At 28.4% G+C, this 27,621-nt stretch overlaps 5 protein-coding genes across 8 annotated transcripts; 3 read left to right on the forward strand and 2 right to left on the reverse strand.

The window, feature by feature from the left end:
- The first annotated feature begins 4,355 nt into the window (after positions 1-4,355).
- Positions 4,356-8,814, forward strand: LOC100574343 (arginine/serine-rich protein PNISR-like). Its single transcript, XM_008187084.3, has 12 exons — positions 4,356-5,202; positions 5,289-5,476; positions 5,542-5,751; positions 5,823-6,043; positions 6,101-6,215; positions 6,316-6,470; positions 6,683-6,841; positions 6,963-7,065; positions 7,234-7,278; positions 7,542-7,648; positions 7,745-7,922; positions 8,246-8,814. Exons 2-12 carry the CDS (start codon positions 5,389-5,391, stop codon positions 8,731-8,733), a joined length of 1,869 nt encoding a protein of 622 aa, XP_008185306.2. The 5' UTR covers positions 4,356-5,202; positions 5,289-5,388; the 3' UTR covers positions 8,734-8,814.
- A 1,481-nt stretch (positions 8,815-10,295) lies between these two features.
- On the reverse strand, positions 10,296-12,519 carry ACYPI27127 (nogo-B receptor-like). Its single transcript, NM_001246030.2, is given in 4 exon segments — positions 10,296-10,505; positions 10,596-10,833; positions 10,966-11,088; positions 12,075-12,519. Coding segments are annotated over 4 exon segments (756 nt in total). The 5' UTR covers positions 12,379-12,519; the 3' UTR covers positions 10,296-10,414.
- Positions 12,520-14,496: 1,977 nt separating this feature from the next.
- On the forward strand, positions 14,497-17,401 carry LOC100166503 (E3 ubiquitin-protein ligase parkin). 2 transcript variants are annotated; one of them, XM_016806255.2, is made up of 9 exons: positions 14,497-14,799; positions 14,897-15,253; positions 15,322-15,461; positions 15,514-15,712; positions 15,984-16,121; positions 16,188-16,304; positions 16,385-16,469; positions 16,530-16,660; positions 17,121-17,401. In XM_016806255.2, exons 1-8 carry the CDS (start codon positions 14,599-14,601, stop codon positions 16,631-16,633), a joined length of 1,341 nt encoding a protein of 446 aa, XP_016661744.1. In that variant the 5' UTR covers positions 14,497-14,598; the 3' UTR covers positions 16,634-16,660; positions 17,121-17,401. The 2 variants fall into 2 exon arrangements, with proteins under 2 accessions (XP_016661744.1, XP_001951752.1); XM_001951717.5 differs by lacking the exon at positions 17,121-17,401 and having other exon boundaries at positions 14,498-14,799; positions 16,530-16,875.
- Positions 14,994-20,852, reverse strand: LOC100574680 (transcription elongation factor 1 homolog). Of its 2 annotated transcripts, none has more exons than XM_008187083.3 (3): positions 20,318-20,852; positions 19,972-20,133; positions 14,994-15,212 (listed from the first exon to the last, which is right to left on the reverse strand). In XM_008187083.3, the coding sequence occupies exons 1-2, from the start codon at positions 20,431-20,433 to the stop codon at positions 20,001-20,003; spliced, it is 249 nt and encodes an 82-aa protein (XP_008185305.1). In that variant the 5' UTR covers positions 20,434-20,852; the 3' UTR covers positions 14,994-15,212; positions 19,972-20,000. The 2 variants fall into 2 exon arrangements, with proteins under 2 accessions (XP_008185305.1, XP_029345281.1); XM_029489421.1 differs by lacking the exon at positions 14,994-15,212 and adding an exon at positions 18,842-19,277 and having other exon boundaries at positions 20,318-20,849.
- Positions 20,853-22,421: 1,569 nt separating this feature from the next.
- LOC100161769 (protein SON) lies at positions 22,422-27,423 on the forward strand. 2 transcript variants are annotated; one of them, XM_001952612.5, is made up of 13 exons: positions 22,422-23,154; positions 23,240-23,413; positions 23,505-23,613; positions 23,770-24,039; positions 24,101-24,243; positions 24,534-24,673; positions 24,754-24,984; positions 25,042-25,146; positions 25,230-25,346; positions 26,287-26,434; positions 26,505-26,588; positions 27,105-27,220; positions 27,277-27,423. In XM_001952612.5, exons 1-13 carry the CDS (start codon positions 22,713-22,715, stop codon positions 27,394-27,396), a joined length of 2,199 nt encoding a protein of 732 aa, XP_001952647.1. In that variant the 5' UTR covers positions 22,422-22,712; the 3' UTR covers positions 27,397-27,423. The 2 variants fall into 2 exon arrangements, with proteins under 2 accessions (XP_001952647.1, XP_008185303.1); XM_008187081.3 differs by lacking the exons at positions 26,505-26,588; positions 27,105-27,220; positions 27,277-27,423 and adding an exon at positions 25,869-25,974 and having other exon boundaries at positions 26,287-26,427.
- Positions 27,424-27,621: the final 198 nt, after the last annotated feature.

Here is a 27,621-nt window from a genome sequence, read left to right on the forward strand (position 1 = left end):
GTAGTCCGTGGTTATTATATTAATTAATCTGTGATATGCACCACGGGCATATCACCACCTTAGTATATCCATAGAACGGTTCAACTGACTGGTGGGATGTACATTCGTGCTCCCGACCGACCATAGGTCATATGTATAATAATATCATTAATTATTATTTATATTTCATCGTAGTATCGTAGAATATGATCTAAAGCCATATATAGTTCCGTACATCGTACATATAAACATATTACGTACTATAAAATCTATTCTGTGTACCTATTATGAATATATCTTTTGTAATATTATGTCCATGAAGTAACTTAATGTTTACTTCTTGTCACTTCATGAATAATGTATACCTGAATATTAGTATACCCACAGACTATATGACTATATGACATTCATATAGTCTGTGGTATAGTGGTATACCTAAGCTTACCAGACGGTTCGACGACGGTATTGTAATATTTTTTGCATTAAAAATAAATAAAACCATTTTCGTGTAAAAATAAAATGGGAACGTATTTTTCTACTTAATTTTAATTACCGAAATGTAATAATTTTCTATAATATACCTATATATTATATTATATTATATTATACTAATATATTAAGTAGTAAGTGCCTAATATCTGCAGCTTCTAATAATTGTAATATTTTCTGTTTGTAATAGTAATTTTGTAGATAATAATAATAATTATATTACATTAAATCTAATCGTAAGCTTGTATTTTCGGGCACACCTTGCAGAGTAAATATGAGCGTCAGTTTTGGTGCTATACACTATACTATTATATAGGCGCAAATAGTGTTTGAGATTTGGGGGGCTAAAGCCTTACTTTGGTAATATTGAAAAAGCTTAAAACAAAATTTAGAGAATGTTTGGGAGGGCAAGTATTAACATTAATTTTAAAATTACGTTTATACAACATATTATTACATAAGTATTAGTTGTTACGGATCGACTTGATCAAATTAGGCAGATTAAATATTGAAATATATGGGCAATTAATTTTCTATATTTTCTATTATTTTAATATTTTCATAATATTCATACCAATAAATTATAAAAAGAAGTTTAGTAAAAGTTACATTACCGTTTTATAAGTGTTTGAAATTTTGATGACAGTTTATAATATTATATATAACCTCTTTTTGTTCTTTTTCTTTTTGTTTAGTTAATCCCAACTGGATAATAGATACGTTGTTATGGCAGTACAATATGTATATAGTTTTTGAAACATAATTATTTACATCATAAAAGTTTCCGTATAAGAATTCAATATTGTATTTATTACCTACTGCTAAATAATGAAGAATATTCCGAACAGAGAATTGATCGCATTATAAACGTAATAATAAGACATGTCGACAATTGCAGCAGAAAACAGTAATAATATGCCAGAAGCCGAAATATGCTCGCCGTCCGCAGAGCAACTGTCGATGCAAAAAGTTTTCGCCGACTTTAGAAATTGGTCGGCAAACTTTGTGAAGTTGAATTGCCGCGGTGATTTCGCCGGGCTGAATGTAAAGAGGCGATGTAGATCAATGCCTGACATATCGTCGGCGGTCGGCATGTCACGTTGGTGTATTGATGCAGGACGGTATCTGTCGCGGCGAGTCGCCGCAAGCCGAGGCGGTCTCGGATGACGAAGAAAGAATTCAACATACGGATCACGTGATATTGGCGCAGGGCAGTAACTGTCGCGGTGAGTCGCCGCAAGCCGAGGCGGTCCCGGATGACGAAGAAAGAATTCAAAATACGGTTCAACCAGACCATCCTAGAACGCCAACGGAGGAACAAAGCACAGGCGAATTATCGAAGAAACGCAAACGTCCATCAATGTGGAAACGAACAAAGCGTTTTTTCGTCCACTTGTTCACTTGCAGCTATAACTTCTACTTCAGCTGAACAAGCGGACGAAGAAACCCTTTGTCCCTTTTCACAAATATGGACGATTGTGTTTATCTGCTGATTTCTGAGCTCTGTATTCAGATTAGGTTAGCTCCTCCATGGCTGTTTTAGCACAGATTATATGAAAATCATAATCTGTGATTCTAGTATATGATATTGTTGCACCGTATTGTGAATTTTTTCTATATAACTATTATTATAAAATAGAAAAAAACACTCTGTATCATAACTAATAACTATGTATTTGTTTTGTATTTATATCATAATAAATTATTCATTGCATGAACCATTTTAAGTTCATTGGTTTATTTTTCAATTATATAATTTATTACTAGCTGAATAACCATGCGTTTCCAGGGAAAAAAATTGTGATTAATTAACTCCTTTTGGGTATATAATTCGCTGTGCGTAGGTATAGAAGCAAAATCATATAATGTTTTAATTTTTAGCCATCCCGCGTGGCGTTGCCCGTGAGTTTCGCTTATGGTTATGCGAACAGTAAATTAGCAGGTAGGCAATCTACCTGCTGTAGATTGCGGACACAGCGAGGTGAGAGAATAGATTTTACAGAAGATCCGATATTATGTGCCTAGAACTTTCGTTCAATTGTATTTGTATTATTGTCTCTTACAAAGTGCTATCTCGTGAAGTTAAAAGTAAATAAACCTTCCGTAGATAGTGTCAGTGTTTGACGTAGGTGTACCTACCTGCATTATATTATCATTATAGTATATTTTTCCATACCGCCTACATGTTAGATAATGTACGGTAAAATATTGTTTAGTGTATAGTGCGTTAATTCGATATAGGTAACTTAAATCTGTTAACATTTCTTGTATATTATATTTTTAAATATGTTTGTATTAAATTCAGCTCAGAAATGGCGATGAAGATGACATATTCCTGGATAATAATATATATACATTATGCATGTTTAATTTTCGGTACGCAAAACCAGTTGACAATTTAGTAATAAAAAATCATGTTTTTACGACATTTTGTATTTATGTAGTTAGTACCTACTTGGTATAATATTTATTATATAAAAATATTAAATATACTCAAAAAATTACTTAAACACTGAAATGAGTGTCTTTTCCTTTATATATCATGTTTTTTAGAATAACCCAATACGATGGTTGTTTCGTGAGAAACGTTACTACATGCCTAATCTATTTTTATAATTTTGAAAAAATATTTTATTCAATTTTAGTTAAAAAGAAATAATTGTCACAATAGAATTATAATATAATTAATAATTTTATATTTATAAATTTCATATATTATATGAAAATCGAATCCTTATTACGGATACCTATCGTTTACACAGACAAAAAAATTAAAAAAATTAAACAACACACATAATTATTGTAAAATCAATACAGTCCGATCGATCCGCTCAAAATCTAAAATCTAAAATATATCCGATACAATTAAACTTAACATATCATTTTATTTTTTGTACAATAATTGGTCAGCTCCTTTTTTGATGTCTAATCCAGTGTGTCCAATTTTATTTAAGGTACATACATACCTTATTTAATATTTTATGATCCAACAACTAACTTAATTTTGATAAGTAATTTTTTAGAGTAGTTAGAAGAGTACTACCATTATAAACTATGGACAACTCACTATTATTACGGATTATGAAAGAGCTTTAATGACTGCCGTAAAAAGTATTTTTCCTGAAAGTAAACTTCGTGGTTGCTGGTCCCACTTCTGTCAAGTAATGTCATGTTAAGTCCTCATGCTTTCTGTAATAATTATAATTAGGTATAATTATTTTTTATCTAGTCCGTTATCCGATACTGCCGAAAGAGTTTAAATAGTGTAGGTATTCCTATTATTCCAAAATAACCCTGAGGCTTATAGAGTTCTGCGTATGGTAATATTATCTTATTCTAGTTATTATGTTTAAGGCACTCAAATGTATGTACCTAATTCAGACTTTCAAATTTGAATGATCATTTTTAGGGTTTAGCATTGCCTCATCGTCCTGTAGAAATACATCAGGAATGTCGTTTTACTATGAGTGATAGGTTTCATGCTATAATTGAATAATTAAACCAGTATATGACCATATTTCGGAACGCCGTCATAATTTTTTAATTGGTAACATTCAACGCTTTTGGTTCGATCAAATAGGTTCAGCAAGTTTTTGGGTAGTTTATATTTAATAAATATGGATAGGTAATCATTTTAAATTCCAAAAAATAAATGTTCATTTACATTGTACGTTTGAAGGCCAGCCATTCGAACCAACAACTATTTGGAATCGTTTCATAGAACCTTACTAAGCCAAATAGGAAGACACCCCAATATTTGGGACTATTTATGTAAACATAATCCTAAATATCAGCGTTTGTGAATTATTTATATTTGTTTGTGTTGTATTTTACCAAGGCTGGTAAGTTATAATTTAAGTCTATTTCTCCTATTATGACTAAAAAAAAATGTATAATAATGGTTATAATATCTGCATATTATGCCTATTAATATCTTTATATGTAACTGATTTTTAATAACAGTCAACTTGCGAAGCATTGTATTTTACTGTTATGTGAATTATCAAGTATTTAACAAACAATAATGCCCAGATATAGATGATGGAAGATGTTCATTTAGGTAGTTGTTTTGCTTGTAACATAACACAATATAATAATTAATAATATTACAATATAATATTGTCCAAGGTGTATTTATCAGGTGTCGACACTCCGCTTATCAATTGAATGAAAAATCTACACCAGTTGAGATTGACACCATGAGCGCTAGCTACCCTTAGAGGGCCGAAATCATGGTGTATACTATATTTATAATATTCCTACATTGGCCGAAATTGAACTCGCCGATACACTATATTACATATTATTATAAAAATTCTTTTGACGGATACCTTTAATATAATTCCACTTCCTTTCCTTACTGTCTTACTAGTTCTAAATACACCTTGACTATATTCATATAGTCTGTGGTATAGTGGTATACCTATTTGAATTACTAACAACTATATAATAGGTATGTAATTAGGTAAAACAAGCTACTTACCACTTAGAACTTGGTAGTTATCAGTTACGCTTAGTACTCTACTTACACTATAGCGCACATACACAATATCTTGACGTATCGACCAAACCAATTGTACCTAACTTGAGTAAAGTTTAACTGACCTAATTTTAAGTCTACTATCGAAAAGATACTGTACCAGACGACATGTACCGCGTTGCAACATTGTTTACGTAATTGACGGCCCACGACATAATTTTTGACTATTCGTTAATAATACATTTTTAATTTGGGTAGGTTAAGGCAGGCTTAAAATTGTTCTCGTTGTTGTCGTATATGACATAGTAAAAGTCGTTGTTTATGTTTAAAATGTCCACAGGTATACAGTTTTGATTCTTCACTAACTATAAAAATTCAGCTTTGAAATTAGAACTTGACAACATTGTTTTGAGCACTCGATTTCAATAGCTGTCGTGGTAATGTGGTCGGATCCATCGTCATCAAACATGGCTTATGGAAACCAATGGATGAATCCAACATTTTATAAAAACATGACAAATGAACAAGGTACATTTTATCAACAGTAAACAGTGCCGTAAAGGTTAGATTTAAGACAAAATTATATCTTTTAGTGGATTGGGCAAGTTTGGCTCAACAATGGATAAAAATGAAAGAAACTTCACCCGCCATATACTCTGGACAACGAGTAAAGACCCCGCTTTCTGAACAAAGTTTGCACAAACTTGGTCAGCATATAGATGTATTACCTCAGAATTTTTCAAATGTAGCAGCAGTAACAAATAAAATGTTTAGTGATCATAATATTGCGAGTCCTGTTACAAGTTAGTAATTTACCAAACTATTGGGAATCTTTATACCTACAAGTAATATTTTTACTACACTTATTTTCTAGGAAATAATATTGAAAAACCAAGAACTTGGAATACATGGACTTGTCAGCAGCAACAACAATCAAATTTGAATTGGCCATCTACTTCAACAGCTCCGCCAACTAAATCCGCACCAATTATAGAATCAGTTAATTCACTTACACCATCTTTTGTACCTCCTATATTATCCGAACCACCTCCATCTTTCTCAATGATGACGCTAAACACACCATTTCCATCTAATGTAAGTTTTTAATATTTAAATAATATAAATTATTTTTACTTATTTATATTATTTTAGAATTATTGGGCAGGGCCTAATACTACAGTCCTACCGCCTTCTGAATCAGATCAATGGAATAAACTTAATGTGATTTCCAAAGTGGATGATAAAACTCAAGATCCATCATTTATTGGTAAGTATGATTTTATATTATTAAATTACTAAATCTGCAACAAAATAATATCATTTTTTGTTACATTACACAATATTTTTGGCTTATAATTTATAATCAGATGCGGCAAAAAGAAAGCAATTGCCTGCTTGGCTTCGAGAGGGACTTGAAAAAATGGAAAGAGAAAAAAGACGTAAAATTGAACAAAAACAATCGTTTGTTGAACCTGATTATTCTAATTCAATGAATGAAAATTTTATTCGAGAATTGCCCAATGTATAAAACATTTTTTATTAATTTTGTTTCAAGTTTTTAATATGGTCAAGTCGCGATAATTCAAAATACTTGACAACTTGAATTGCGTTTCATTTTCCTATAAATTATTTAGATATCTCAAAGTGAATTTTTATCTTTCTCCAACTACGAGTTATCGCGATTTGCGACTTGACAGTATTATAAAAATATTTTGATAATTATGTTTTTTTAAGTCGCCAATTAACTTTGATCATGAAATTGAAATGGTTGATGATGATATTGAACACGTGTCTTCCAATTACATCAATGAACCTAGAAAAACTGAGTTTGTACAGAATGACCCTTCTCCTCTCATTCCACGTAAGACTAAAGCTCAAATCTGGGAAGATACGGTAATATAGTTTTTAACATTTACTTGTATTCAAAAAAAAAATTATTTTTAAGTTATTGTTTCTTAAATTTTTATGTTAAAATATTTATAGTAATAAATCTATTGGAATTAAATTATTTCAGATGTTAAGTCTACGAAAAATTCTAACAAAATTGTTAATGGACGTTACTAATGATATGATGTTAAGTGTAGTTAAAGAGGTGTTAAAAACTACTGTACAAACAGGTAATATTTATCAATAATGAATTATAACTCTGTTCATAAAATAGTTTGATAGCGTGAGTATGTAAGTAATTAAATATATGAATAAAATATTAGGTATATTTATTTTATATTTATATTTATATATTTTTAAATGTATTATCATTATTACAATAATATGCCATATAACAGATATTCAAGGAAATCAAAGCCAAACATCATTAGCTGGTAAGCTAGGTAAGTTTTTGAAATTATTATATAACTTACTGTTTAATATACAACTCTACATTAATGTGCTATTCCATTACATGAATCTGAGTAAATATATACTTATTGTGAAGTTATAGACAATCGTCCATAAATCAAATCAATAATTATATATTGATAATTTGTACTATTTATATTGTTTTAATTTTAACCAATATTTTTATGTTATACATCATCTAGAAATACTTTTTGTTTGTATTTTAACTTGTTATAAATAAAAAAAATTACTAAAGGGCTCGGAGTTTATGGTTCAGAATCTGAGTCATCAGATGAAAGCGACGAAGAACAGCACTCAACTGGTCATAGGCAACTAAAACAAGATTCTGATGAAGCTATTCAAGTAAATAATATGTTTAATTTATTTCTTCGGTTGATTGATTTCATTTTTGATCTTCAAACATAATTGAAAAAAATATATAATTTATATCATAATTAGGAAAGAATATTGAAACGTCAACGTGAGTTCAGTAATATTGAAGCAAGGATACTTAAAGAATTGGATCAACTAGAAGATAAAGAAAAACTTGTGAGGTCTAAATTTGATAACAGTGTCAAGATGAGCGAAGAAATTAATGATATTGGTAGTCAGGTAGTGGAAAACATTCGGACGAAAGGTAAAATTATGTTTTATTAGTTTAATAAAAAAAAAAAAAAATGTGTATATTGAACAAGTTTGTAGTTTAGTATTCAATATTCCAGAGTTAAAAATAAATTAAATAAATAAATAAGATTTTTGATTTTTAAAATAATTAACTATTATTTAGTAATTGGGATTAGTTGTGTTTTTTTTTGTTAATATCAATATCAAGTATATTGTATAGCCTATAAACTATTATACCTATATTATGTGATTACATTAATATATTAATTTTAATATTGAATTCATTGATTTTAGGATTATTTTAGAATAATGAAATACTATAATCTTGTATTTCAGGGAATAATGAAGATGCAGTATCTAACCAAAAGATTGACAAGAGTCATGGTATAGTCAAAAATGAATTACTTAATGATTTGAATGTTAAAAATGGACAGAAGAAAAAGAAATCTAAATCCAAAAGATCATCAAGTTCTAGTTTGTCAAGCAGTAGTAGTTATAGTATGAAAAGCGATAATACTAATAGTAAAATATATAATTATAAGAAAAACGATAAAGGTCAATCAAAATCTTCGAACAAAAAAATTTTAAAAGATAGTGTAAAAATAAAACAGAGATCGCGTTTTAGAAATAAAAGTAGATCGCGTTCAATACATAGTAGTAGGCAACATTCAAGATATTATAGAAGATCTCCACATAGTTTTAGATCAAGACGAAGTCGATCGCCACTATCACGTCATTCATATTCCAGAAAGTATAAAAGCAAACGAAATAGTTCTTCTAGTTCAAATGAATCAAGAACTAATAAAGATCGGTATAGACAATAATTTTCTGGTAAAATTGTTATTTTAAGAGATTAAAATTCTTAATTATTATTTTATTGATATTACTCATTCAATTTATTTTATTTTACCATTTTTTTTTTTTTTTAATTTTAGGTTTAGTTCTTAATAAATTTATTAAAATGTTCAATTAGACCATAAACATATATAACACATTTTATTTTTTATTTAGTGTACTCATCAATATTAAATTAAAATTGAAAACTTATGTTCTAATCTCAATCATTAAATTAAAATTAATTTTACAGATCCATAATGCATGCAACACATCTTATAAATAGCAAATCTATAATTTATTTATTTATTAAAAATAAGTAGTATTACCTATATACATACAAATTTTAACAAATAAATCAATAACTTTTTCATTTTAATGCTCTTTAAATTTTTTTTTGAGAAAAACCATATTTTTATTTCTGACATTTTATGTCACTATTGCAGTAAAACGCATTTTATTATTTATTTTCTACTGACTCAGATTAGAACTTGATAATAAATAGTTATGATTATTTTTATGTTATAAATTGTGTACATTTTATTAACTTTATCACTTAATAAATTGTCAATCTAAAAGTGCTCTACATTAGGTTATTATATCAATTATAATCTATAATACACAATAACCATAGTAAATAAACTTATAATTTTTCAGAACATTGTTAATATTTTATTCAGAATTACTTAATTGGTAAAACAAATAATGATTATTGATCGATTTCTGTAATGGTAAACTTCCACTGGGACTAATTTATTCGCTACATTAAGTCTAAAAGTGTATTCTGTTCAACATAGTTTTTTTTTTTAGCTTGTTTAAATTTTTATCTATCCAATCATAGGCCTTATCTGGAAGGGGCCAAGTATAAGGGAGATGCGTAAAAAAATAAGCTTTGCTTAATAAAATATTATGTAAAAACCTAGAATGTTTTTAATCTCAAATTTTTTGAACCCTGAATTACATTATATCTATATTTATGTGGTCCTCTGGTATAGATTAAGGAAAAAAAAATGCAAAATGTTCAAGTTACCCCTTATTATATGTTACTATTTCCAAATATTTGGAAAATTATTTGTATGTTAAGTTGAAAATATCTGAATTTTTAAGATTATTTTTTTCTTAACCTTTGGATTAAAATATTTTTAAACTATTATATATGAAACAAATTGTAGTAAATTTAGTTTTCTATTTTGTCTTAATAAATTTTTTAACATTTTTTTTTCTAGTTATGTTTAAAAATATCAAAAAAATTTATAATATTGAAAATTTTCTATTTTTGTAACTCTAGAACTTTTGTGGCACGGGTTAAAATTAAAGTATTTGCATGAAACTTTTTAGTGGAGGGGGGAGGGGTAATTTTGAAAAATCCTAAATGAAAAATAAGGAACACCCTAAATTATATATATCTACAAATTTGAATATATTTGAGAGTTATTGGTTAATAAATATAACTATTTCAGTGCAGTTTATGATACATGGCTAAATGTTTTGCTTAACTCCAATCATTTCTCAATGATATCTAGAAACATATTCGTACATAAATTTGATTTGATTTTAATAAATAATTTATTAGGAAACAAATATCCTTTTAATAACAATGTTTACACAATTGACGAACAAAATAAACTATTATTTACACTTAAATGTAGTTATCAAAATATAACAATGACTTCATTTTCCAAATCTTTGTTCATTTCTGCTGTATTGTTCCAATAATTTGTAAAACTTTAAAAATGTAACATTGTAATGTGTTTTCAATGTTCTAGAACCCAAAAACAGAATAATTAATGTGTGATTATGCAACAGCATGCGAGTTATAACTAAATTTAAAATGTCTAAATATTTAACTCACAAAAATTCAGTGACACGAGTGTGCCAAGGTAATAAACCAAATGTTGTACAAGACTTGCCACAGATTACAACCAAATCGGGTTCAACCATAGGGAATGTTTTATTAATCGCAAGCTCGACTAAAGTGTCTGAGAATTCTTCTTCTGTGCTGCACACAGTTCGCAAAGCGTTTACTAATTGTAATTTAGAATGTTTAGATGTCAATATGTTGACTTCAATTCTTGGTTCCCATTTATATCCTTGAAGTATACAAATATATATAGTTATTGTAATATTTGTTTGAATAATAAATTCCATGGAACTGTTAGTAACAATTTATCCAAGAAACTTGCAACATAATATATAAAGCATTATTCAATAATAATATTTACCATTAATACATTTTTTTGATTCAAATTTGATGTTATCATTGAATTCTAATCCCCAATTGACTTTGGTCAACAAACTACTGTACTGATCTCTAAATGCAAAAAATAATTCTTCTGGAGATATACCTACAAAAAAACAAATCAGTAATTTTAATATGACTAAGTATAAGGTAATAAATTGTAGTATTGTACACTTGTATTACAGGCGAAGCTATTCAGGGGCACCGATCTAAATCCAACATGAGTGGGAGGGTGGATACAAGATTAATTTTCATAAATAAGTGCATATTTTAATATTATTTACAACAATATTGTAATTTTAATAGAGCAAGCGGGGAAATATATGTGTTGACCTGTGTTGTAAGAAAATACTTTATTATAATGTATATAATTATATTATAGTATACGTATATTTTTTTTTATCATATATTTCTTAATTTTAAATAGGTATCAGTACATTTTTTAAGAAATTTTTATAATTTAATTTAAATTATTCGGTATATTTTATAAATGATTATTATTACATTTTAATAGGTAGGTAGGTACCTACTATAATATGGAAATTTGTAGTTATACCCACCATATTATTTATTAATAATTATTTTTATTATTGATTTATTCAAATTTAAATTAGTCATCAACACATTTTATCGATGAAAGTTTTAAAATATTTAAGATAAATTTAAATTAATATTTCATATTGTATCAATAAATTGTAAGTTCAACCTTGTTAGATCGTTACATTTCAAAAATATTTTTTGTTCAAATTAGTAGATGTGAAGGTATCCTTTGTCGAACTAGCAGTGGCATGTTATACAAAAATATAAGAAGTTCTTTTTACAATTCCATATATGGAAAATATTTGAAGAAAAGTATTCTATATAGTAAAACGAAATTTAACATTCACTCAAAATACTTGTTGATAGAAAGTATTTAAAATATTATTAAATAAGTATATAATTCATGATAAAGTATTTGAATACCAATACTTAAATACTTTATAACACTGTTGTTGGCCCATCAGAGCTAACAATTATAGACTAGCTACCATCATTGGCATCACTCGTGAAAAAAAACTCTGTGGGCTTAAAAACTCAATTTTAACACGTTACCGTTTTCGTTGTGATAAAAGCTGACGACAGGTACTTCCAGGAACAACGCCCAGGCAAGCAACTTGGCCAGATATTCGTAGAAAACTTCCTCTTGGCATACGGACACCACGAGATGGTTGGGCAACTTTTTCAACCGATACTTCTTGTATCCGTTGATGGAACGATTCTGCCAAGGATCCGGCTGTTTGAATATCGTCTGATCGACGAGCCACGAATACAACGCGTACAGAAAGTGCAAGAAAATTAGTAACGACGAAAACGCGAATTTTATTAACAGTGTTCTGTAAACTAAAAGGTTGCTCATTTTTACTTTTTTTTCAATAACATTAAAAGAGATAATGGCCGTCTGTACAGCCAACTTTCATCGCGGCACTTGAACCCGGACTAAAATAAAAATAAATATAAATCAAAATTATAAATCGCGGTTTCTTTGCAATGAAAAAGCCGCAGTTTTGTTGATGTTCAATGTTGAGCGTGATAAACCATTATCTATGGATTTTTTTCCGAGTTGTCAATGATAAAAGTTTAAGACCAAGGTTACAGTGTAACCACGTCTACAAGGTAGGTTTTTATTACTTTTTATTATTAATAAGCGTTTTTGAAAACATCGTAATTAGTAATTACCACGATTTAAGATTTTATAAATCGTGGTAATTACTTATTCGCTCGTTATTCGCTATTTATTATTATTTTTTATAATGCTTATACACTTTTAAGTGTTTAACACTTCAGACATCTTTTATATATAAATTTATTTATTGGTATATTTATTTAGTATCTTTTGGCTATTTATTACTACTTATGTATAGACGCGTATAGTGTATTATGTATTTATGTCTAATACGTGCTAAAATGTAGTGTAACGATTGCAACGTACCTACTAGTTCGAGATTATCGGCCTTATTAATCATTATAGACTATAATTATAGTAGACAGTAGTATTACCAGTATTGGCGTAGCAGCATAGATTATTCATCAGTTATCATTAACAATAAATAGGTAGTAATTTATAATAATAGTAGTCATTATAAATTTAAAATTAATTATCTACTCGTTCAAAATAAGATTTTCAAGTATAAAATTCAAAATAGTTTGTCGAAATATATTTTTTTTTCAAAAATGTCCTTTGGCATTAAAATTTTTTTTTATATAGGTAATGTATGCTTACGAACCTTTGTATATAGCTGTGGAAGTATGGAACGTCTATAATATTTTATGTGGAGATAACAAAAAGTAGAAAAATAATAATATTTGCTGATGTGATTTAAGACTCAAGTCGGTATTCAAGACTATAGTCAGTAATAAGAAAATGATAATGCTTTTGAAATATTCTGGACCTGGGAGACTATATAGGCGGGACTGTGAGAACATTATAATTTCCAAATGCTGTGTGGAATTATTTTAAGGTTAAGCACATAATACATACCTAAATTATATTTATTATTCATATTATCCTCATATAAATTATTTTATTACACAATGTAGCCTATTATTGATATATTTTTTTTTATTACTCGCGTTAATATCGAGAATGATTATAAATCATAATAATTATCATAAATGTTTATTACTAATATTAAAATATACATTTATTAGCAATTTATGGAAATTGAAATAATATTTATATTAGGTACTCTGAATAGCCTATTAAATAGTCTGCCTAATAATAATAAGTAGGTTAGGTACAAGTAACTAAATACCTAATAGCATGGTATTGATCCATTAAAAGTGATTTATAGAAATATAATATGCAACGGGGTCTAATTTATTATAGGTAGGTAACTTTGATTTATTATATAATACATTCAACGTACGTTTATTTAATTATTGTATGTATACCTAATAGATAATATTCATATTATTTTATAGTTTATAGATCCTGAGTGGAGCTAGATTTTGAGTGTATTTATTGTTTTTACGATTATGTAAGAGTTTTGTAGTGGCTATCGTCACTTAGTGGAGCAGAAAATAAACTTCAACCACTATTTTATGTTGTTTTCTCGACTTCTCGTAGACAATTGGGGCTAATTGGTACAACAATTATTAGACTCTCAACAAGGTATTCAGTGGAACAAATGTACAACTATAATTATTATAGGCATATGCATTTTTTCATTTGTTTTAGGTTTATGTCTACAAATATCGATAAAAAAATTGTTGGCTGGGTCAAAATACTTGAAATAGTAGTTAATGACTATTAAAGATACATACGTTTAAATACAAGCATTTAAAGTTAAATAAACCACGGGCCAAGGAACATCAAGTAAATTCGGCGGCAAACGGTTAAAGAAGGCTGAAGCATTAAACGATAAACTGAAAAATAGAACCGAAGGCAATTAATAGTTTCCGACTCAACGTTGTCGCACATGTCTGTTATCGCATGACCCCGCGGTTTGACCGTTTAAAAATAATAAATCATGATAGCAGCGACCGATTGACGATATTTATTATTTATCTCAATATTATTATTAATATGAATACAAAATACATTTTCACGATGATAAATTGTCCGTAAACCGAGTACATGATGTATATGTTGGATTGCTTATTGAATTTCATCCGCCGTGTTCTAGACACGATATTTTCTCGGCGCATCACGAATTCGCTGTTAATATTTGTTAAGACCAACACCGGCACTGTTGTGCCCGTGGGTCTGGACCCGAAATGGGAAGTCCGGGACGTCAAAGAGTTTGTCGCCCCCAAGTTGGGCATGACCCCCGAAGAGGTTTGCTTGCAACTCATTATACTCATTATGTCATATATTATATTGCTGCGTATCATTTTTTTTCTTCCACTCGCGGCTTATGCTGTTGCTCTCGTAGTTGATGATCATATTTGCCGGCAAAGAACTACAAGATTCGGAATTATTGGAAGAGTATAATCTAGCAGAACAGACTGTGTTACATGCTGTTAAGTCCAGGCGCAGGTCGTTTAAACGCAAGCCACGTGTATCTACATGCATAGAAGAAGACGAAGAGTTTGATGATACAAAACGTGCAGCTGTAAACTTTTATGTGTACTGCACTTCACCTTGTGCCAATACAACCGTTGGCAAAATCCGTGTGAGATGTTTCAAATGTAAGAGTGGTGCATTTACTGTGGACGGTGACCCAAAAAATTGGAATGATGTGCTCAAACCTAAAAGAATTACAGGACATTGTGAGATATCTCAATGTACAGTATGTATTTTTAAATTTAATTTTATGCCATTGATTTGTTATTATTTTTCAATTGTTAATATTCTAAGGACGGGGAAGTAGGATGGTCAGAGTTTTATTTCAAATGTTCTGAACATGTTACCAAAGGTGAAAATGATGAAGCAGTGGCACTACATTTAATTAGAAATAATTTGCATGATATTCAATGTCTAGCTTGTACTGATGTCAGGTAATATTATTTTACTATTTCTAAGGTAAGGACTTATTGTATGTTTTTATAGATCAAAAGTATTTGTATATCCATGTGATGATGGCCATGTAACCTGCTTAGAATGTTTTTGTGAGTATGCAGTTAGCCGACTTAGAGAAAGAAGATTTGTATTTGATAATAATATTGGTTACACACTACCATGCCCAGTTGGTTGCCCTAATAGTTTAATTAACCAGCCCTATCATTTTAAAGTGTTAAGCAAAGATCATGTAAGTTCCATTAAGCATGTAACAATGTAATATGGATTGATATATCAATGACAAAATCAAACGAGTATGAGAATTATCTTCTTTTGATAATACCCAAATATTCATATACCTATAGCCTAAATGTTTATTTATTGTATTTTTAAATGCTATTATAATTAACAACAAATCATTTACTTATATCATATTCATGGTTTTGCTATTGACATACACAGAATATACATTATGTTCTTATGTCACATTAAATTTTCTAAAGTTTTTACATATTTTTTAGTTTGAAATGTATGAAAGGTTTGCAACTGAAGAATATGTGCTCAAGAATGGTGGTGTTTTATGTCCTCAACCCAATTGTGGTGCAGGTATACTTGTCGATGATGACTGTGACAAAGTGTCGTGTATTAATGGATGCGGGGTAATACTGTTTACAGGAATTTTCATTTAGAAAAGATTCTAAAGTGAACTGTTTTCTAAATTTTAGTATGTGTTTTGTAAGAAATGTCTCCAAGGTTATCATATTGGTGAATGTCTTCCAAAAGAAGAGCAATTAATTATCGATATTACTGGTTATTCAGTTGACCCTAAGCTAGTTTCACAGGTATACAAATATACAATATTGATTAATAATAATAATATCTTATATACTCAATAAAAATAATTTAATTATCAATATTTTAGTCTAAATGGGATGACGCAAGCAAAGTAAAGATCAAAGTTTCTACAAAACCTTGTCCAAAATGCCGTACGGCCACCGAACGAGATGGTAGATATTATATTATTTCTGTATTTTATATATTATATTATTTCCTTTATTTTTTTTAAGGAGGATGTATGCACATGGTATGTACACGGTGTTCATTTCCTTGGTGTTGGTTGTGTCAGACAGAATGGACAAGGGAGTGTATGGGGAGCCACTGGTTCAGTTAATACATTGTATTCAGTTTTTCAGTATTTGTATGTAAATCTCTTAATTCTCTTAACTTTTTATTGTTATACAATATTATTTTTATAAATGATGTCTTAGTACCTAACCTTTTTTTCTGCATCCAATATTGTTAATTATCTAATAAAAATGTGTAAATCTATATTTTTGTCATGGTCTATTTATTACTATTAAAGAGTCTATGGACCATCATATTAATTAACTAAATACAACTTATTTCATATAATATTATTTACAATTGCATACTATTAAGATTTAAGATAATATAACCTAACCTAACCTCCACGCAATATTTTTTCAGCCGACAGTCCTTCATGAAATATTTCTATGCTATCAATCACTGATGAAAGTTGAAAGATAGTGAATGTCGCTCTACATCAACCGCTAAATTATATTTCAATTTATAACATCATTAATATTACGTTTTTTAACAACAATATTTTCCTAGTTAAAATTTAATTTAATTTTCAGACTTGAAAAGTTATTAAATAAAGATAACATACCTATACTCTGATCAAGTTAAGAAATAAAGTTGGCGGTCGACTTGTGTGCAGGGACGAGGCAATACTACACGGCAAGACGCTGGTATACAGATAATTGACTGAGTGGGAGTGACAAATGTGTATTGCCTGACTGCAGCCCGACAAAAACTGGTTGGCGCAAACTACGTTTCTTAACAGAGTATAAGTCCAAAACTTTGTTTTTTGATTTTTTCTTTAATATATATAACTACTTAATTGATTTTTTTATAAAATTTCCATTTTCAAGACTATTTACGTTTCAAAAATATATGACAATTTATAAAAATACTAAATTATAAATCATAATTTTTAACACGCACTCACAATATTTTAATAATTCACATTCTTGACATTTTAGGAAATGGAGATCCTCTCTAATCATGGTTCCACTCATAACACTCATAGATGGCAATTTGTCAATTTTTTTTTTTAAATTTTTTATTTATTTATGAATGGGCTGGAGCCCAATAGTACAATACAATATTTTAATAATATATTTGAACAAAATAACATAACAGTTACGCAAGCAAACAATACAATGGAACAAAAAACAAATGGAAAATATATAAAAAACAAAAGTAAAAATATTAGCAAAAAATGAATTTATTTGGTGTTTCATCCAAAATGTTCAAGGTAACATCCAAGGTTCCCCAATGCGGACACTTATCCCTCTTATTATTTAACCTTTTTATTAACAGGTACAGTTTTTTCTAAATTCTTCATCTTATTGTATTTTACTATTCACTGACGATACTATGCTCTTTGCTAGGGTACCTTCAACAATTGTCATTAAATAGTTTTATAATCTGGTGTAAAATGATTTAGCCTAACTCAATGAAGATAAATGTAAATTCATGTCCTTTTTCAGATTTAGAACTGTTATATATTACAATATTATACTCTTAACGGGACACCTCTAATGTGGGTCCTATACACTAAAGATCTTGCATTCATATTATGCTCACAACTTTATCCTTTAGATCCCATATAGATTATATTTCCTGCAAGAAACTAAGGATTTTAGGATTTAATCGACGTCATACAACTGAATTCAACTCAATACATAATTTAGTTGCTTTATACTCGTATCTATATTGTTCATTGTTAGATCAATATTAGATTACAGATTGATAGTTATTATTTATTAGTTTGGAATCTATTCTTTCGGGTCAAGATGAAACTTGTCAAACGAGTTCAATCTCAATTTATTTCAACTAAAAATTTACCACCTTTAGCACAACAACTACTTGACAGCCATGAGAATATTAAAACTCTGTTCACTAGAAAATAGTCAGAAAACACGGACCAATTAATTTTGTTCAACCTACTTCAATGGAAGCTGACAAATCCAGACTCCTTGAGCGTACAAGTTTACGTGTACCAAGTGTTCATACCAGATCACAAGAGCCATTCCTCTTTCCCATTTCAAGATCCAACTTTTAAATGAACGATCCCTTAGTCAGAACCATGCATACTTTAAATAATAATAATATTGATCTTTGGCATTAATATAAATTTCTTTTGTTTTGTCTCTCTTATTAAATTAACACTTGTCATTATTTTACTGTGATATCTACTTATATATATATTTTTATTTAAATTGTCAATACCTGTGTTAAAAGCCATCTGGCGTAAATTTATAAAATAGAAAAATAATTAATCTTGGTTATATTAGAAAAGTTTATTTAAAATGTGATGATATTTTAAATTTAAAAAGAAATGACAATTATTAGTAAATAACAAAATACTAAAATATATAATTTAAAAAAATATACAAAATACTTTTTTAGGTACAGATATAATTTTTTTATTCACAGGCAAATCGAAAAATTGTAAATCAATACCTAATATTAATTTATTTCATAAAATTTGCAATTTGTTTTTCTATAGAAATCTATAGAAAAATAGATCAAGTTTACCATAATTCTTATAATGAAAATAAAGTCATATAGATATTTAAAATAAAAATTACATAAAACTAAAATGTTATATTATATCATTTTATAAGTTGTGTAGGGTGACTACAACAATATTGACATATTTCTTCGAAAAAAAGACTTAATATATTAGATTTCAAGATTGTTTTGGCATCAATTTGTTGTTTAATCTAAAAAAAGATAAAAAGTACTTTAACATAGTGATGAATGATGAGATAAGAGCTATAAATTTATAAATTCAAGTTAGACTTAGTTATTAAAAAAAATATCTGTTTCACAACTTAAAACAGTGATATAATACAAATAAGTTGATTAGTACACTTTTATCATAGCAAACACTGAATATACAGTGCAGCAAACAAGTTGATCTTTATAAACGATCTGCAATTAATTTAAAGTACCTATGTTCATAATATACTTGAATATGAAATACATATTTATGAAGTCGTAAGTACTATAAAATATTGATTATTATTGATATGATGTATCAATGAGACTATGAGAGTAAATACCAAACATACTGAAGAATTTTTATGTGAAATACTCAAATTTGACAAGGCATAATATTAATAACTATTAGTTATACTGACATTGAGTATTATTTAAAATATATTAAAATAATATGTTAACATAAGATATTTTACTTTACCGAAAATCTGGTAGCAATAAACAAGACTACATTGGCTAAAACATTATTATAATTATAAATGTAACGAGTTGATAAAAAATTATTAGATATGTGGGACTCCATAATAATACATTACAAATGTAAGCCGACACATGAGTCTTGATATGTTTATGGATATTATACTATTATAGTAAAAGATGATAACTGTATGATTTACACCATTATCATATAATTACTTCTGTTTTGTTTCTGTAGCCACCCATTATCAATTAGCTGCTTCGCAGGCGTCAACCCAATCGTTATATATGTCAACTGGTTCTGATAAAAAGCTGGTAGTCGTTTGAAATGATTCAAGGCAAACACGACAATACACTTTCCCCACGTTTCGACTTTTGTCCCTGCAATAATGTAATCATAGACAGGTGTTATTAATTCAAAATTGTGTACGACTACAAACATGGGTTAATACAGATTAAGGAGTATCATTAAATTACTATAAGTTTTACAATTATAACATAGCATTAGTTATGTATTGCATTTCGACATGGCAATAGCTGAAAACCTATTGACGGCGATACTTACATTTTGACTTCGCAAGATTTTTCGTGATTGCAAAACGGACAATTAAACTGCGTGTCCAGAGGCTCAATAGCCTTCCTTTTCGCGGGCGGCTTTCTTTTACTCTTCCTTCGACCCATCGCACTGGGTGACTGCTGACTGGGCGAGTGGACAACTCACGAAAAAAGATATACCTCCGAGAACTTGGAGTTTCGTTGTATCACGGACAGGATATTTAAAAAAAAAAAATGTTAAACTTCTGTTAGTTTTATGTGTTAATTATTTCTCACAACGACATAATTCATAATTATTGTAAGTTCATCAATATTCAATTACAAATCGGGATAGACTGTAACCAGTAAAAAACTAAAAACGTCAAAACAAATTTAACAAGTAACAATGGAAAATATCTCTAAAGTCTAAAAACAGATTTAGAATTTTCCAGGTACCACCGTAGTACCATCTAGCCCAAATTTCCTGACATCAAAATCCGGAGACTGAGACCAGAAATCTAATTTCTTAACAATGTTTAAATAATCTCACGTTTATGTTATAAACATATCTTCTGGAAATATAGAACAAATAATCGAATGCCGGCGCCCGGCGGTTGATAAACGCTACAGTGTGGACAACCATAGATATATTATAAGCATATAATTAAGACGAGCTAAAAAGTAAACCACAAAAATGGATACCTATTATATTATTTGAAAACCTCGTAATTTCAAATAGATATTATATTTCAAAGCATATTGCTATTTGTTACAGTGAAAATATATTCAAAAATCAAAAACTGAGCCGACGAAATTTTGCCAAAATGTGAACCCCAACACGCCACTACTGGATTCACGGGTTCCAAACTGATATTATAAATATTATAATGATATACATTATAGATTATACCACGGACTAAGATAGGTACCTATAGTTCAAATGGGTATATTTTAGTCCATGCATTATACAGCGTGTTAATTAATTGGGAAATGGAAAGTCAGTAGCCTCTAATTCGAAATATAATACAGAATGCAGATATTTTAGTGCCATTTTTTATATATAGTATAATAGACCAAATAATGGATCTTTACCTTGGTCTAAAAAGTAAAGTTCAAATAACCCTCAAAATCTTTTTTTTGATTTCTTAAAATTTGAAAACAATCATTTTATAGAGTAATTTATTTGTAATATAGAGAAAAAGACAGTTTTGAAATCGGTTGAATTTTAAATTAATGAAAGCAACTTATGTTTTCAAAAATAAAGCATAAATTCATAGTTATAGTATTATTTTTAAATTGTATTGTTTTTACTTTAATAACTATAATACTAATTTATCAGGCACCTAATAAAGAACAACTCGATGAAATTGTACATAATCATTTTGATTTGTTTTATAATATTATTTTACCCTTTGAGTATAGCTGTGTTTTGTAAAAACAATAAAAAACTAATTAGAAATTAGAAAAGACGCGTTTATACCTACGTCTTTGCTAAAAATCGTTAGTGAAAAATACGATCCACGCTCTTAATTTTTTTTTCAATTCATATTCCCAAGTTGCACCCTGAATTGCATTTACATATTCCAAAGCTGATCCTCAAACTTCAAAGGGTTAATATATTCACCAATCACCATAATGTGCTACGGAGAAGTCAATTTTACAGGCATATGATCTTTGAAACGAAATTAGAGCTATAATTAAAATAAACGTGTTGCTGAGAATATCTCGCACACTTTTGAAATAACTATTATAGTATTATATAGACAAATTTTTCATTTGAGCCTTTTACCATTTTATATTTTACTTATTTCCTTTCACTATAATCATTTATCACCATCTTAAATTGTGAACAGTGGGCACGGACGCACGGTTGTATGCTTGTGTACTTGTATCACATAATAGGTTTCACCTTTAGATTATATACTATATTATGATCAAAGGTTTCACCCTTTAACCTATTATAATTTATAATTTATATAAATAGGTCAATGGTTTCACATAATATGCTGTGGTTGTATACTTGTATAACATCAAGATATATCTACAACCATAATATTATTATCAGATAACAAAGCATCCCAGGCATTATATAATATCATATATATTGTTCTATGATAATATTTACATATTATATTTTTCTATTCTATACGTCATGGTCATGGTTGATAGTTGTTGATGTTTTTAATTTATGCGATGTCCATGATATTAAAATCATAAAAACTAATATTGAACATTATTGATACTATATTATTTAAACTAGTTATAAAGTTATTTTTTTTTGTGTTATTAGTTATATAATGTAATAACAATATTTACTAATTATAGCGTTATTCTAACTTCTAAGACTTAATTTTGTTTATTATACGTTTTCTCTTACCTCTCGTATATTCTTTATTAGTAAATAATTTGACACTAATACATTTCATATGGAGAAGACATCAGATACAATAATTAAGGAACTATTCAACTCTTTGGAGCAGAAAGTGCCTTATGTTCCTGAATCAGATGTAAAGTCTACTAAGTCGATGGTGGATTCCATTAAGAAACACAAACGACATGATAAATCTAAAAAACATAAAAAACACAAGAAAAAATCGAAGAAATCCAAAAAGAAAAAACGTCATACAAGGTCCAATTCACTAGACGATTACATAGTGTTGAAACTCAAGAAGGATAAGCTAGAAGAAGCCAAATCTGGTATGTCAGTATCTTTAGATATGATCATGGAAACGATTGTGAATACAGCTAATGAAAAAAGTGAAGCGGTCAAAGACGTTAAACACGATGAAAATGAGAACTGTCATATAGATACGACTTTAATAGATGAAATTAAAGTGAACACACCAGAAAATGATTCAAATCAAACAAGTAAATAGTGATATCTAATATTATATATTTACTTAACTAAACAGTTTATAATTCTGTAAACACAATTTATATTTCTAATTTTCAGAACTTAATACCACAGGACTAAATAATGGAAAAATCATCATTAAAGATTTAAAAGAGAGTCGTTTATACCATGAATTAGTTAATGAAGTCCAAGAAAAAGAACGACTAAAAACAGAAAAATGTAAAAATAGTGATCAAAGTAATTTATCACAATTAGAAATAAAAAAAAAAAAAGGTGATTGTTAATAAATTAAATTATGGCGTTTATATTATATAAAAATGTTAAACTAATACAATTAATTACCTAAAATAAATAAAATTTATAGAAAAGCATAAATCAAAAAAAAAAAAAAGATCACGAAGTAGAAATAGATCACGTACTCCAAAACGACTTAAGAAGTATAGTCGGTCTCGTTCAAACAGTAGCAAAGATAGGTAAGTATTTTTTTTGAGAAAATATTCTACAGAATATGGTTCTGAATTTTGATAAACCCAATTCTCTTAATACATTTAATTGTATTGAATGCATATTAAAGATATTTTTATACCTATGAATTGATATTTAAATGTTTGTGTTCAACATTGGTTTAGGTATTCAAGACATAATGATTTCAAAAGTCGTCAAACTAATTCAAAGAACCAAAGTGACTCAAACACTAAGTGTAAAAACAATGATAGTGATATTAAATTAAAAGAAAAAAGCAATCATCATAAAAGATCTATAACACCAGATAAAAAATTAATTAGACGTTCAAGATCGAGGGATAGTAAAAAGCTAAAGAGATCAGAAGATTATAGTAGAACAAGAAAACAATCAAGATCTAGAGAAACTTCTAGGTCTAGACATACATCTCCTTCATGGTAAGTAAATTAATTTTATTCTTATTTATTTTTTTAAATAATTTCAAGGTTTCTTTTTCAGTGAAAAAATTGATAAAAAAAAACTATTTAAAATTGCTCGTAAAAATGCCTTGTCTCTAGTGCAACAAGGTGTATTACCGGTGGGAAGTGTAAAAAAAGATAATTTAGCCAATGTACCCACTAAAACTGTAGATGAACTAACAGGTAATGCAAATTTAAAGTATTTTCCTATACAATTTAAAAATGCAAGACTGTGACTAACACTTAAAATAATTCTGTCTTGTTATTTCTACAAATACAATTTATTTTCATTTATACATAAATGTTTTATTAGAACCAAAAATTGTTATAAATTAAACTTTGCTAGGCTGTTAGCTTAGTAACATTATAATTTTCTTTTAATTATTAATATTTATGAGTATAAATTTAAATTACGTAATATAAAATTAACGTAACAATATTATATATGTCATCATACAGTTTGTTTGTTTAAGATTTTTGTCGTAAACTTTCAAAAAAGGATAAGGATCATGATGACGATTCTTCTTATTCTTCCGATGATGACGAGTTCAAACAACCTTTCCACCATCCATTTTTGGTCAAGGAAAGACCTAATATAGTCATGAATATTAGAGTAAATAAATCTCAATTATAAGCGTTTTCATTAGAATTCTATCAGATCAATTAACATATAATTACAACCCATATTTTTAGAACGCAACTCAATTACCTATTAAATCCTTTCAAGAAAAAACTATCGGACAAGATATATTGAGACAACAGTTTCCTGTATCCAGTGGCCAAACTCATAGTTTAGCTCTTACTGAATGGGTGCCCATAGGTCCTGAAGAATCTGCAAAATTAAATAAAATACTTAAACCTGATGAAGGAAACAAACTTCCTAATAAACCACATCATAGCTATCAGGCTCCAAAAGTTGCTGTTGTAAGATTACTTATAATTATTATAATTTTATGGTATAATTTATAAACTCTCATTTAGGTGGAACCTGTTATTCAGCCTGTTTCAAGTCCAAATAATGCTATAGTACCTATGGATTATCAGTATGTGTCACCTACTGTTGAAATTCCGGCATTCACACCTTATGTAAATGAGAACATTAAGATTATTTGCCCAAGTGGCTGAGAAGTCATTTAACTAAAGGTATTAATTTAAGTTTGATTTTCTAGACACATAGCAGTTATTCATTGTTGTCTTTCGAAACTGGACAGTTCACTGGTCATACTGGTGCTAAAGTACTAACACCTGCAGAACTTTCTGCTGGATTTCAAACCTGGGTGAAAAAGGTAAAATTTTATAGGAACTTTATATTCCAATTTCTCTTTATTTTTTTAATATACAGTGGGTATAACACATTTTTGCACTATATATTATTTCCTTCAAATTCGATGTTGACAATTTTCATTGGGCTTTCAACCACTTGGAAATACTACCTTAACTCTTAAGGTAGTATAAAAGATAAAAATAGAATGATTATTGAAAAAATCAAGAAATATTTATGTTTAGCTTAAAAAATTACATTACATTTTGATAATTTATTAGATACAGTATGTTTATGTTGATTATTTAGTATCTACTCAATTCAAACATAACACATTTAATGACATATTGACATGTTTAGTTATTTAATTTGTAAGAAATAGTCTTGATGTGATATTTCAATTATACAATTGAATTATTCTAAATGAAAGGTTTACACATTTTATATCAAGACATTTTCTTTTGAACCGTGTTTATTTAGCAATTGCTACATTGCTAAATAAACATGCATATTAAGTGCATGAAAGCCAAATGGAAATCTGTTACAGGCAGTATTACTTGTGTTTAACATATTTAAGCGCTATATCAACAACACCACAATCGAACGACGGTTCGTCTGCTGAACATTCATGGGATATCTGATGCAGCCCCTTGGTAATTTTAATAGATACTTGAATGTATGCACTTTGACAGTGTGTACATTTATAGTATTTAGTTAAATTTTATTTTAAATGGAAAAAAGCATTTGAAAATACTTAACATGTATTTTTGTAAGTATTAAAATTAATAAATGAAAATACATCATTATATGGATTTCAATGATCATCCAGTTCAACACAGATATTTTTTACCGAAAACAAAACGGCTGTAAAATAATTATTACTTATACACTATACAAATTTTTTATGATTGATAGTTTCAAATCACATAACTTAATTGCTTAATGTAGTTAATTTTGAATTGTAGGACCAGTTAAAAAATTCTGCTCCTGTAAACAGTGGCATTGGGATTCATTTATTACAAAAAATGGGGTGGAAACCAGGGGAAGGTCTTGGAAAGAATCAATCAGGATCTTTAGAACCACTTTTACTAGATGTCAAAATGGATAAAAGAGGTAAAAAATAAAATAATATTCTCAATATTGGTATTAAATATTAAGTACGCTTTATCTTATGTACTAATAGGACTGGTGGCTGAAGAAGAACTCCAAGGAAGTCGAATCAAGAGATTTTCAAAAAAAGCAACACTACCAGTGTTGTCACTGGAAGGTAAATTATCCAAACAGAATAATACATGTTTATGAACAAACAACTTTATTTAAGAGGACGCTACTCGACATTTGTTGTCTCAGTCTTACACATGCACTACATAGCAATTTGTCATTCAATAGTTTCAATATTGTGCTGTTAGTTTTGATACTAGAGTGAATTGACCTATTATAAAACTTTGAGGTGAGAACATTATCTGTGCTAAAGCGTTGCCAATTTTTCTAAATTTTCATTCTCAAGAAAGATATGGATATGTGGAATATCAAAAAATAAAAATGCTAATATCTCGCTTGAAAATTAAAATATCAAATAAAAGCGAAAGCTCAAGCACATATAATGTTATTATCTAAAAAATTGATAATAGGTCTTATCACTCTAATATCAAAACTAACAACACACTATTGAAACTATAAAAAAAAATAGTGAACGAAAATTCGCTATGTCGTACGTGTGTAAAACTGAGAACAAATGCATGGGTAGCATCCTCTTAATACATAATATAATTTATTATTGTAGGAAAACATCCAGTTTCATTATTAAATGAATTTTGTGCAAAACGTAAGTGGGACATACCTAAGTTTAATACCTTAGACGAATCTGGTCCTAGTCATAGAAAAACATTTATTATGACTGTAAGTATTCAAAATGTACATGAAAATATTTTACTAATTACATTTTTTTTATGTAGGTAGTGGTCAATGGAGTACAATACTGTTCATCAAGGTGTCAAACAAAAAAATTGGCAAAAATGGAAGCTGCTAAAGAATGTTTAAAAGAAATTGGATTACTAAATACAACAAATAAATGAATTTTAAAATGTCAAAATAAAAAAAAATACTGGTTTAAATTATTTGTATCATCACCCTTATAAGACCTATTTTTATAGCATTAAAATAGTTATTTTTTTTTTTTCTAAATCATTTTTAAATAATGTATACACTGTCTACCACATAAATAATAACTAAGAGGACGCCACACCCGCATTTGTTGTCTCCATCTTACAAGTGCATAACATAGCACATTTACGCTGAGC

This window comes from Acyrthosiphon pisum, chromosome A2 (assembly GCF_005508785.2).
Source record: "Acyrthosiphon pisum isolate AL4f chromosome A2, pea_aphid_22Mar2018_4r6ur, whole genome shotgun sequence".
In the NCBI taxonomy this organism is placed as follows: Eukaryota; Metazoa; Arthropoda; class Insecta; order Hemiptera; family Aphididae; genus Acyrthosiphon; species Acyrthosiphon pisum.